The following is a 13,069-nucleotide window of genomic DNA, read 5'->3' as shown; positions in this document are numbered from 1 at the left end:
AAGGGGAAATGCCTAACCATGAAGCCTGGAGATTTTCCTCACCGCCTTGGATGCTTTGTAAGGAAGGTGACCGAGAGTGTCTCCTGGGACAAACAGCCTTTCCTTCTGCTCTCATATAAACCTCATAGGAGGTCAGCAGTCCAACCTGAGAGGCAGTGAATTAAAGATAGCTTCAAATCCTTTGCCACTTCTCCGATCAAAAAGTGAAACCTGGGCTATCCTGGTGGCTCAGGTGGTTGGAGCACTGTGCTCCTAATGCCGAGGTGGCTGGTTCGATTCCCATATAGGCCAGTGAGCTGCGCCCTTTACAGTTAAGATTGTGAACAACAGCTCTCCCTGGAGCTGGGCTGCCATGAGCAGCCCGAGGTTGCTGTGAGCTGCAGTGGGCTGCTGAGTGCTGCTGCGGGCTACCATGTGCATGAGCGGCCAGTGACCAGCGTGAGTGGCCGGCAGCCATCGTGAGCAGTTGGCAGCCAACCAAAGCTGCTGTGAGCCACTGTGAGCAGCTGACCGATGACTGTCAACCAACTGCCTCAGCGGGAGTGGGGGCGGAGAGAGGGAGGGAGCACAAGGCTCATAATACCAGCATGGGCCAGGGAGCTGTGTCATACACTAGAGTTAGATACAACGGCTTGAACCGGAGTGGGGGGTGGGGGAGAGGCGGAAGAATGGGGGGTTAAAAAGTGAAATCTGTTGCCCTTCCCCATGAAGAATGAGGGCTGGCCCTTTCTAGAAAGTGGCTGAAATGAAACATGTAATTTACAAGGCAGGCTGGGCCTTAAGAGATCCCCAGCTTCTGTTGAGTCTGCTTGGAGCACTCCCACTTGTAACCAAGCCACCATGCTGTAAGACATCATGAAAGGAGAACCAAATTGCTTCCTACACTCATAACAACCCTAACTGAGCCCTCAGCCAGCACCCAGCACCACCTGCCAGCCAGGTAAGTGGGTCGTCCAGGATGTTCCAGCTCATCCAACAACACATGGAATAGAAGAACTGAGCAGAAGAACTGCCCAGCTGAGCCCCAGTAGCCCCAGAATCATGAAAGAAAATAAATGGTGGTGGTGGTCATTGTTTTAAACCAGTGAGTTTGGGGGTAGTTCGTTTCACAATAGATAAGTAAAAACAGTCTGTTTACCAAAAACAATACCCTCTTGGACAGGATAGATCTGGGAGGTGTACATAATGGTGCACCTGGCTCTGATGTGATGTGGCCAGGTAAGAACTCTCCACTAGAGGGTCTCTCAGTTGCATCTTGGGGAGGATATCTCAGGAGGATTGGGCGTGTAGGAGGGATATCTGTGGCCCCCACTGGAGTACAGTGCATTTGTTTTCTTTCCACAGCATTCCTGGAACACTTTTATTTGAGAACACATAAATACATAGGTTTCCATGTGCCTGACGAGGCACTTGTCTGAAGCCAGGGAACAGATCTGTGCGGCTCAGAATCAGGATGGAGAGTCTTGGGATTGATACCAATGAGCTACAAAGGGGGCTGGAAACCAGCAGGAGCCGTCTCTTTCCCACACACCCAATTTAAAAGAAATGTTTTTGTTGTTGAATGGAGATGTCATGAATGTCTCTCTCTATTTGGCAAGTTGCTAAACTTATTCCTCATTAAGTTATTGTGAGGATTAAATGTGAAAATATAAGTAAAGTTCTTAGCACAGCACCTGTCATGCAGGGCCTCAGCTCCTGCTGCCACTCTCGGTGTGTGGTCACAGAGTATGGTAAGGCCAAAAAGCCATGGATAGGGAGTCATACCACTATATTATTGATGGTGGCTGGCCGAGACACAAAAGCAAACATGCACCAGTACCCCAATGAGAGGTCTTCCTGCACCCCGTCTCGGTGGTGGCCAGGCGAGACACAGAAGTGGGATCAACACTATCCGCAATCCACAATCTGCTTGCTAATCGCACCTGCCAGCTGCAATCCGCAGTCTGCTTCTCTGCCAGCCAACCAGCCAACCAACCAACCTGCCCTCGCCCGCGTAGCCACGGCAATCATATTAGTGGCTAATGGCTCACTGGTTACAGCTGATGGCCATCTACTACCCGAGCCAGCACCTTCCCATGTGAGGCTGAGAGTCTGGAAACTGCTCTCTGGGACTTTGTCCCTACAGCACCGGTATGATTCAGGTGGTCAATAAATAAATACCCTTTTCGAATTTATAGTGGTTTTTGTTTCCACATTAAAATGGACCATGACTTTGTACAAGACCTGCCTCTGAAAAGGCAATTCGTTCCAATGTGTCTTATCAGGTGAGCCTATTCAAGGTTTTATTCAAACCCGTCATGTTGACCACCCGTAGCATCTCTGGGATTCTTGCTAAATCAAAGTGATCTTCATAAAGTTACAAGAGCAAGTAGACGGTCTTCGTCCGTGATGCTTTCTTCCTGACCTACGTTGAACAGACGAGTGGGGGCTATTCTTCAAACTGTGCTGGTCTCATCATGTTTTTCCAGCCTGACCTTTGGCAAAAGGTAACAGGTCTGCTCATTGTTGGGCTACATGAGTTTCTCCTCAAGTGTAAATGGATGGTACATCTCAGATCCATTTACACTTGATGAAGAGTCTGGCTTATTCCACTCTGGTGTTTATGGCTGCGTGCTGCAGGTACATGTTTTCCTACAGATGTGTTTAATCAAGCTCACTCAATTTCTCCTTACTTTGGATCAATTTCAATGGCAGATTTGCCAGACTTCCGAGTTTCCAAGAAGACTGAACAGCCTTGAACTCACCTAGTCCAATATTCAGAGCCAGTGTGGAAGTCCAGTTTGAAAAATAACTTCTTTGGGGGTGGTTTGAAGCAAAGCGAGAGGCAAAGCGAGGGCTGCAGTTCTTTTTCTTGCAAAAGACTCAACCCCAACATTACTTTTTTTATTCAAAGAGTTAGAGGAGATGAGGCTGACACCAAGGAGGGACAGAATTTCTGTTTCTGAGGGTTCCTTAAGGCAACGGAGGAAGCTTAGCGGCCACAGGAGTCTAGTTAATGAGCAGGTTATACAATATTCATTGTGTTGAGTTTAACTCTTCAAACAGAACATCTAATTGCAAACAGAAAAAAAAGCAGCGAAATACAGATGTGAAGACAACAAAGCCCGAGAAGAACTCCCTCTGTTGATAAAAGTGTCCTTTCACTGCTTCCTGCACTGACTGCTCGCTGCCAGGGCCCAGTGGAGCCCGGCCCTCATCAGCTATGCTCATTAGCTCTCTTCTAGTCGAGACACTCTGCTAGGGTTTAAAGAGGCCACTGAGAAGCCTGGGACGATGGACTTCTCAGAGGACTGTTTTCTTGCTACCCCCAGAGGGAGTGATCCAGCTGTATTCCGCTTCAGCCAAAACAAAACTGTTCTCCCCGATCTGCCTGACATGCACAGTCTCACTCTCGCCGTTCATGGCAATAGCATCCCGGGCAAGCTCACGGAAGGACATCACCCTCCACTTGTGGCAATACTGGGTGTAAAGGTAGCAAAGGACAGCGGCCAAAACCACACCCAAGGTGGCTGAAAGGCAAAGCAGGATTCCCAGCTGGGGATTCTTGAGCTGGATCCCCAAAAAAGCACTGGCTCTCTCTCTTGCCCAGCCTCAGGCCTGGGGTTGGTTTTCCTGGGGTAGCTCACTCCACCCTCCCCATTTCTCTTCTCTACGCTGGGCCCCTTGTACTTTGACTGAGGCAAGAAGGTGGCAGAGGGCCTTGATGCAGTGGGTGGTCTGGGAGTGGCAGAGTGGTGGAAGACAGGGGTTGGCTTGTCTCCCTCAATCCCATTCCCAGCAAGTGCTTCACAGGACCAGAGGTGCCGAGGATAGGTCAGACGGGCAGTGTGCAAAGAAGGCCTCATCACAATCCTGTTAAAGGCCTCCATCTTGTCCTAGAAAGGCAAAAGACAAAAACGTCAAAGCGGCTGGTCTTCCCTCAAGATGCCACTGAACTTTACAACTAACCTGTGTTCCTTAAAGAATTCCAGGCAGCTGCGGAAATCCCAGCCTTGTGCCTAATCCTAGAAGAGCTCAGTTGTTGGTGGGGATGGGGTGGCTAATGGAAACCCTACAGAGAACATGGAGGCCAGCTACAAGAATAAACTTAGGATCCTTTAAGAAGCTTCCAATATAGGTGACTGTCAACTCCAATGGCTGGAAGCTTTGAGTGTATCTTTTTATGCTAGCACCCATGCAACAGGGACCATTTAATATTGCTGTAGGTTCCAATAAATTTGAGTGAGACTATTATTCGATGTTTCATTTTTTTGTTCCTTTTAAGACTTCAAAGAAACAGTAAATCAGTGGGTGTGCATATTTTATGTTGCCCATTGATCTAACCTCTAGGACCACACATGGTCTTTTGGGACCAGCGTTATGAAGAAAGGGTTGGGGGCAGGGAGGAGAGAGGAATTATTAACCAAGGCTAAGTGGAAAAACAAATCACTAAAACCATCAATTTCTACAATTGCCGATAACTTCAGAGACAGAGGCCAGAATTGATTGGTAGAACGACACTGTGTGTATATCATATCCTTGCCTCCTTCTCTCTTAACTTGGCTACTAGTCTAATAGCTCTGATTTCCCTGCCTGGAACTTCCCACTCTGGGGTCAAAATACCAACCCCCTCCCGCCACCATGCACAACTCCAACTCCTACCTGTTCATCCATATCCGAGGGCAGGCAAGTTTCTAATGAATCAAAGCTTGCATCATCCTGAGTCCTAAAGGGAAGAATAGACATGCTGAGAAGAGGTCAGTAAATATTTGGATCAAAAAGCAACTTCTCCTATCACTGCTGTGCATACTGATAAAATCAGAGTTCCTTGAAATACTCCCAAGTTTCGAGCCGGGGACTGGAGGAGGAATGGGGGGAGAGGTGAGTGAAAATAGCAGCAAATAACTCACTGAATGCTTTTATTTATCCTTTTATGTAAATATACATTTATATACTCTAAATTTATATATGTAAAATATAAAACATTTATTTTATGTATAGCAGCATGTCAGAGACCTCACTCTGTCCAAGAGAGTACACTTTCCCCAGGTGATTATCATACCCAACACTTTTGACCAGTAGCCCTTCTACAATCAAGGTTTATCATCATATACTTAAGAATAAATATGGATGAGATCTTTTTATGTCAGACTCCAAGAGGTTTATATTTCCTCAGCACTCTAGTGTTTGGCACGATCCCACCACCTTCCTCACTGGCCCACCTCAGGGCCCATTACCTGTGGTAGATGCTAGGGCGGGGAGCAAAGCTTTATGAGAAGAATCGCCTGACGGCCATGAGCCTCTCCAGCCCATGAACATCCAGGGAGGGCTCTAGGGTAAGGTTGCTGTCCCCGCTGGGTGGCTGGCCATTGCTGACTGCCGTTGCTACGTGTGAAGATGGTTGGAACAGAGTCTCTGCACCCCCAGGAAACTGATACCCCAGTACTGTCAGGAACACAATCTACGCTGTCCTTGTCTGCAGCTCCAGCGAGGGCAATAGCCAAGGTATCTGCATGCTGCTGTGGAAGAGTGATGGCGAGACTGGGAGCTAAACAGAGGCCCAAAGACACCACTGATAGAATGAGAGCATTTTCCTTGGATTCATTCACACAAACAGCTACAATAATAGGTAAATACTAGAGACTTTAATGTGCTTTGAGGACAGTGTGAGCCACTCAAAAGTGTCACCATGAAGATGATCAGTCCAGCAATATGAGTTCTGACCAAGAAACAAAGCGCTTGATTTTGTATGTCTTTTTAAAGAGTTAGTCCCTGGACTTCTGGTCTTGTGTATTCTTAACAGTCACCCATCAGGGAATATAGAAACCACTGTATTTTTCCTTACCTCTGCTGAAAACTGCTTCCAGCTTGGGGGGGGGGAAAGTGAAATATCACAAATCAGAAATTCTTAAACTCCTTCAATCTTTCTTGCCATATTACTAACACTAAAAGTTTCCCTAGTGATGATAGTGACTTGGGACGCTGCTGTGTAGATCACTGCCCTGCACTGCCCTCCACTGTCTTGTTTCCCATCCGTGACTGGCTCACAGGACAGCAGCGTTAGAAAGAGGTGCACAGAGCTCAGCGAGCAAGCACAGGTTTTGAAGTCAGATTATTGTCTGGGTTCAGTTCTCCACTCTGCTATATCCTGGCTTTGGGCAAGTCTTTCCAGAGTGTCAGTTTCTTCATTTGCAAAATAGACCAATAATGGTACCTGCACATATAGCTGTTGAGGAGGTAAAATGGAGTCATTGAAGAAGTGTGAAGCATAGTGCCGGCCGAGACACAGCACGCACCGAGGGTTTACTGCCATGATGATTAGGATGATGATGATGGTGTTCACAAAAAGTGTTCACAGGCATTTCTCTGGCCGGGGCTCGAACTGGGTTTGACGGAATCTTTTTCTGGAGGGTGGGGATGGCGGGGATGGGGGGGTGTCACTTTGTTCCAATGCCTTCATCACTCAAAAATGAGACTGAAGTGAAAGCAAAGAAGTCTAATACAGACACACAGAACGTGACAAAATTTCTGGTGGTTTTAAACTCCTGCCAAACGCATTTGGACATCTGCAGACCCACTGTGTGCTGAGCATTGTTACAGGTGCTGGGGGTGCAGATTGGTGACAGTCGTTTCTGAACTCAAAATCTAGGAGGAGAGAGTCTTAGATGCCCAACCCTGTCAATGACAGTGTGATGAGAGCTTCAATACCAGAGCTAAGGAAGCAATTATATTTGCCTACCAAGAAGTACAGGGAAAAGTTTCACAGAGGAGATATTTGAACTGCCCCTTGAAAGATAAACAGATCATTATGAGCAACGGTCTAGTTTGAGGAAATGTCAGCAGGTGAAACACAGAGACATAAAAGTAGATCATGACTCATGGAGTTGGGTAGGACCCCAAAGTGTCCCAGGGGTCTATTGGGAAATTTTTGAAAAATATAATACACTATCTCCCCAGTGTGAAAATTCATAATTTACATTGGACTACTAAAATCTTACAGTGAAGAAATCTATTTCACTTTGCTAGATGACACCTCCCCAACACACACACACACACACACACACACACACACACACACACACCTTTTCCCTTTGGGAAACACTAGGGTTTGTGTAGAGGACTAGGCAGGAAAACAGGCTGGGCCCAGAAGGGAGGAATGTGAGCAGCATAATAAGGAGTTTATCCTGTTGCTGCTCAGACTGGAGTCTGCTACCGCCTGGAGAACAAGGTTCCCAGCAGGGTCAACCATCAGAGAGATGGCAGGACCAACAGGAGGTATCTTCCTGAAGCCCCACTTTTATTCATATTCATATTAAAACAAGCATGCTTGGGATTAGAAAGCAACATTTACATCATTTATAAAACAAAACATGAGATTTCGAACACATGTTGGGCTTGCAGGGTCTTCTTCAGGCCATGGTCTCTGACCCTGAGATCTCTTCCTCTGCTTTTATGAATATTTTGTGGAAAGGTTGGAAGAGCAGTGCTGGGCAATGAGGAGATGACAAAGGTTTGGGCAAAGGCAGAGGATGGAGGGTGGCCCACGGTTAGCCCTGTGCCTGGGTCTGCCAGACTAAGCGAAGTCAGGGATTCTGGCTTCACTTATCATGTTAGCCAAGAAGAAAGGAAAGCAGAAAGTAAAGTGGGATTGAATGGATTTAAGATCGGATCTTCTGTGTAAGTGATTTTTTTTTTCTTTACGTGTCCATCTATTCGCAGCACTTAACTAGAAATAATTAATGGAAATAAGTTCCATATACCCAGGAATTTTCAGGTAGGTCAAGCTTTCTCTACTGATTAGTGTTTTGGGTTTTTTGTTTTTGTTTGTTTGTTCCAGAAGTCGGTGGGCCAATGGAGTCTAAAGTCACATGGTGACTCAGGGGGGGAAATCCATTGCCATCGAAGCAGTCTCTCACTCCTGATGCTGTTCTCCAACCCAGGCTGAAAAGAGCCATTTACCTACTATGAAAAGTAACAATAAAAACTGGAGAAGTTTTTATGAAAAAAGAAGAAACGGTCATTTATTTCTCGTGCTCCCTGTGTAGCTTCAGGGTCTGAGGAAAACAGCTGAAGTACTGGGATGGTGGGTAAAGGTGGGGGTGGGCAAAGGTGGGTGCTATTTTTTGGTTTTGCAGCACAGTTCTAACTCCCCACCCCAGGGCCCAACTTAATTTGTGGAGTTGAGGGACAAAGTGCATTTGTTGCAACAAACACAGCAGCTGCAGGCGTGCCCTCCTGCACAGGACGGTGTTATCATGTCCCGGAGAACTGCTGCCATCCACCAAGGCCGGTGTTTATTGCTTATGTTGCAGGAACTGGAAACCAGCAGCAGTGACGTTTAAATAAAAATAGATATCTATGAAAAGAACGACGCCAATGCAGCTAGTGAATCCAGTGGCCAGCTGTACCTGGAGCAGTTCCTTCAGTACCTTCTGGATTCTGCCCCAGGAGTTGGCATTGGTGAGCCGGACTCCATGCGGCCATCGAAATGGGCTCTGCTGTTTATCTGTTGAGACAGAATAGATGATTCAATCCTTGCCCAGTATACGAAATATGACTGGACTACTGATAAACTGTGGAAAAAGAAAGCAGAGTGATCGAGGGTTTAGTTTCCCTTAAATAATACCACGGATCATCCTAAGAGAAGAGACAATGAACAAAAAGATAAAGAAGAACAAAAGTCTGAGTGAATACAAGAACGAGAGAGAGATGACTGCATTACCTGAGTGACTTCATTCTTTTTAAAAACAAAAACTCACTAGCTGCAAATAATGAAAACAGGATAGGATATGAATGAATCAATTACCTTCCTGAATAAATATAGTCATTAAAAATCTCATTTTGACTAAAAGGTGTCTTCCTGAACTGTTTAGACTCAAAAGGTTTCATTTTTTACTTTATTATTAGCCATTACTGGTAGATTGTTAATTGAATTACATTGGTAATTGAAAATTTTATAATTCTATTGTATAATTGTACAATTCTATTGTAATTTTAGGTTCTACTGAAAATTAGAGATAAATCACTAATACTCTAAATATTTTGAATACATAATGCTTTTCTTCAGTAATAATCATTGTCACAAACATTATCCATTTATGCGCCCCAGAATTTCACCAAGGTAAGGATTATTGGCAAGTATCAGTTTTCTCGCATTAAATATTCAGAAGGCAGTTATTAAAAGGGGATTAATTTAGCTGAGGCCACCGAGAGAGTTAAGGTGTAAGTGACAGTGCCAGTTCAGGCATCAACAGTCGATGTTATCATGGGAAAGGATCCGGAGGTGAAAGAACAGGTGACTTTGGGAGGCGCTTCGGATCAGTGACTTAGCTCCTTTTTCTGCCAAATGGAGATAATAGCTTCTAAAGTACTTCCTGTGTAGCACATAGCAGCTATGATAGTAAATCTGAAAATAGCAATGAGGTGCTTTGAGAAATAAAATAACTGTACAGGTTTCAGGACTTCTCACAGCACATATCCGGGCACTGGATCAGAACCAAAGGCATAGCAGAGGCTGGGTCACCCAACAGCCAGGTGGGTACTGGTCTTCCCAAATGGACAAAGTTGTCAGGGCACAGGGTTTTCCTCCTTGCTGCTCGGCCTGCTGGGTTAGGCCACCAGGAAGGGATGGAGAAGGGTGGGGCCCACATCCCTCATCTCTTCCTGTTCTCAGTGCAGAGGGCAAACCTGCAGGGGAGGCATGGGGTCTGCCTGGATTGGCTCTTTCCTCCTCAGACACCCCTGTGAGGTGGGTGCTGTCACCGTTACAGCCACTGGGCAGACAAGCCGCGGCGCAGAGACTGCAGGGCTTTCCCGGGGCCCAGGGAAGCCTCCACTTGCCTGTCTGCCTCAGTCTCTCTCTTTCTCAGCTCTCTCCCTACCCTGCCACCAGCAGCTCTTCTGTCATCTAATGGGAATTTCCTGGAGAGCTTGGCCAGGATTCATCGGAGCCCGGGGAGAAGGGGAAGGCACAGACTCCTGGACCACAGATAATGGCACAGAGGGCAGAGGGGGGCAATAATTTTCAGTTACCCTCTGCACGGCCTCTGTAGCTGGGGCAGCCCTGTGGCCCTGTCCTTTTTATCAGGTGGTCAGAGAGGTGGGGGACAGGGAATATGAGGAATGGGGGAGAAGCTCCCCTCTTTTCAAAATGGGAGGCTCAGTTTTGAAGAGCCAGCCCTTGACTCTCTTACAGGAATCTCACGTCTCCCACCGGCTGGGCGGGGGCCTTCCACTCGAAGGACAGGTTTCTCTTCCGGGACTTGTCAGAGGGGGTGACTGTGTGAGCCTCTTTAGAACAAGTCATCAGTTCGGACTGAGGAGGAAGGAAAACGAAAGTGCCAGCTATTTGATGACTGGACACTCTTCGAGCCTCAAGTAGAAATCCCATGAAATCACGACTGTTCCTCACCGTCACCTCAACGGGAAACACCCGTTCAAGGTGAGCACACGGGTTGTACGGACGTCCACTGGTGACTTTATGTGGGTATCTTCACAACTGAAAGCTTCACACTTCAGGGTATAACTTTTACGGGCTTGTTAAATGCAGCTTAGTGTCTGTGATCATTTTATTTTCCATGCATTTTAACTTTTATTAATAAACAGTCATATAAATATTTAGTTATTATTTAATACCGGCACTGTGCTAGGCATTGAGTATATATACATGAACAGGATAACACAGTCCTTACCTTCGAGGAGCTCACAGATTACGGTGGGATCCCAGAAAAAAAAAACAGTGATTGTGACACAATAAATTAGTAACTGACTCAGTGAATCCATGAGGTGCTCCCTCCAGCTCTTTATTATGCATGTTGTCTTAGTTCTGATCACAAACCAATTATTTCCTTCTGGTCACCTCTTATTAGAATTTGGTGTCATCATATTTTGGGTCATTGCTACAGATTTTCCTCCCTAATACAGTGTTTTGATTCTTACCATTTTTATTCTCCTAGCCACAGAATACTGGATGCCGACATGTGGTTCCCCTCATGCTGGGGGGTGGCTGGTCAGATACTGGGATGGTTGGAGCCCTCAAAGAAGTGGCCTTGGAACTTGAGGAGCCTCTTGCATTTACCCAGCAAGGTATACAGGTAGTACCATTTTCTAGCCGTGTCATGATGTGACAAAGTTTAAGGAGCTCTTTTAGAATAGCCTGAATTTCAGTTTTAGATGTATCTTGCTCTGAGGGTCAGTATCTCACCCACATACTCTTTTCTCCCAGCCTTACCAATAGAACAGAATGACTGCATAAAACAATATGGAGAGAGTAAATTTCATTTTCATTTATCGCTTCTAATTCCCATCAAAAGAGTTAGCAAAAATCAAACGTTGTAGAGGAAACACTGCTGATGTGTTTGAGTTCACCTGTAGCTGCATAGACACTTTTCTGTCTACACTTAGTTACCACCTTTAGCACCTGTCGTGTTCTCTGCTTTTTCTAGCTGGCACCTTGGGAGCTTGATGGAAGGTAGGCAGGCGTGACTGTGAAGTGTGTGTGTGTGTGTGTGTGTGTGTGTGTGTGTGTGTGTGTGTGTGTGTTGGAGGGGATGGGAACCCTAGGGGCTTTTCTCAACCATTAAATATCCTGTGCCTCCATCTTCCTGGGGGCTGATTCAGCAGTGTGTTTCCTGTGGGTTCTCAGCAGGTCTCCACTGGAACTGAGCCCCAGTTGCCCACAGCAGTGACCTGCCCACTCTCACCTTCCAATTGGTGTCTCTCTCTTCCCTGTCTCCCTTTCGCCTCTTCCTCATCTGTGCTTCCTGGGATCAACTCCCAAATAAACTACCCGCACTTGAGTTCTTTTCTGCTTTTGCAAGCACCTGAACGAAAAAGCAGGAAATGCTCTTTTCACTCCCCAAATAATTTTAGTTTTAAATAATGAGGAGAAAAGGGTCTACTTCACACACACACATACACAGGATACATGAAGCTTGGTTAGGGTAACTCTATATCTTATAATAAGGACAGAAAAACTTTTTTTATAATGACACTATTATAATCTCTATCAATATAGAGATTAGCTATGTGGTTTTCATGATAACAAATACTTCATGCTTATCTTTGGCTACATAATTGCTTTTTAGGATTAAGCCAAACGTTAGCCAGGACAAAAGCGACTTGGAATTCGTCTCTAGGGCTCTGAGGCTCCCCGGGGTCTCTCAAAGCTGTGTCACCTGGTGAGTAGGAAGGCCTGCTGGTGTGAATGGTGATGTGGTGGGTTCTGGGGTTCTGAGGCTGCGCTTGAATGTGTTTGGGCCACATGTCCTCACAGGCTGCCGAGCTGGCACCATGGGAAAAGGCGGATTAGCTGGAAGCCAGGCAGAGGGAGGCACAAGCCCAGCCTGTTAGGGCAGCAGAGACCCTCATTCTGACTTTTCCTGTGTCACGAGAAAGAACAGCTTCAATCCAGAGGTCATTTAAGAAAATGATATGATGTCTTTTTGAATGTGACCGACCTGAAACCTACCCTGCCTTTAAACCTGACATACCTTTAATGCTGCCTCTCTAGATTGCAAGCACTCAAGGTCAAGATAAAAAAGACACGCCACACTATAGGAAGTGTTTCATTTCTAAACAATTTAAAAAAAAAAAAAAAAAAAGCCTTTCTTCTTTTAATTTTTCGATAAGACCTGACTGCTTCCTTTTAAAGAGACGATTTAATAATTAAGTCAAATAAATAAGAAAATATTTGTATCCTAATGTGAGCTCCTTACAAGCTGTCTGATATCCAAGTGCAGTGTGAGCTATAACACATTACTGCTGAAGTGAGACAGCCAGTATTACAATATGGTCAGGTAGCATGGCATATGGTGGCTTGGATTAACATATTATGCCTCTAATTGCAAATTACAGAGTTAAATGCTACAAAACTCTGCCAACCATCAATTATTTAGAGGTGACTGTTGCATTCGCAAAGCTTTGATAGGGGCTTGTCCTTTCTCCTATTGACTGTTTTTAGTTATTTCACTGCTTTTTCACAGAGTAGGCGACCCAAGAAAGTTACACCCAAGCCGATTTATTCTAGACCTTGTTAAATATAATGGCAAACAACTGGCTCAGGAATGGAATAAAATGATGGGGTAAAATA

The 13,069-nt window shown here is 45.7% G+C and overlaps 1 protein-coding gene across 1 annotated transcript; it reads right to left on the bottom strand.

Moving 5' to 3' along the window:
- Positions 1 to 3,209: 3,209 nt before the first annotated feature.
- Positions 3,210 to 12,348, bottom strand: REELD1 (reeler domain containing 1; the record flags this gene model as incomplete). The annotated part of the gene is given in 10 exon segments (XM_081077356.1): positions 3,210 to 3,308; positions 3,310 to 3,579; positions 3,582 to 3,875; positions 4,642 to 4,705; positions 5,262 to 5,410; positions 5,825 to 5,846; positions 8,409 to 8,552; positions 10,173 to 10,396; positions 12,079 to 12,285; positions 12,289 to 12,348. Coding segments are annotated over 10 exon segments (1,533 nt in total).
- Between the last annotated feature and the right edge of the window lie 721 nt (positions 12,349 to 13,069).

Source organism: Rhinolophus hipposideros (genome assembly GCF_964194185.1).
Source record: "Rhinolophus hipposideros genome assembly, chromosome: 16".
NCBI lineage: Eukaryota > Metazoa > Chordata > Mammalia > Chiroptera > Rhinolophidae > Rhinolophus > Rhinolophus hipposideros.
This window is presented reverse-complemented; position numbering and strand designations above follow the sequence as displayed.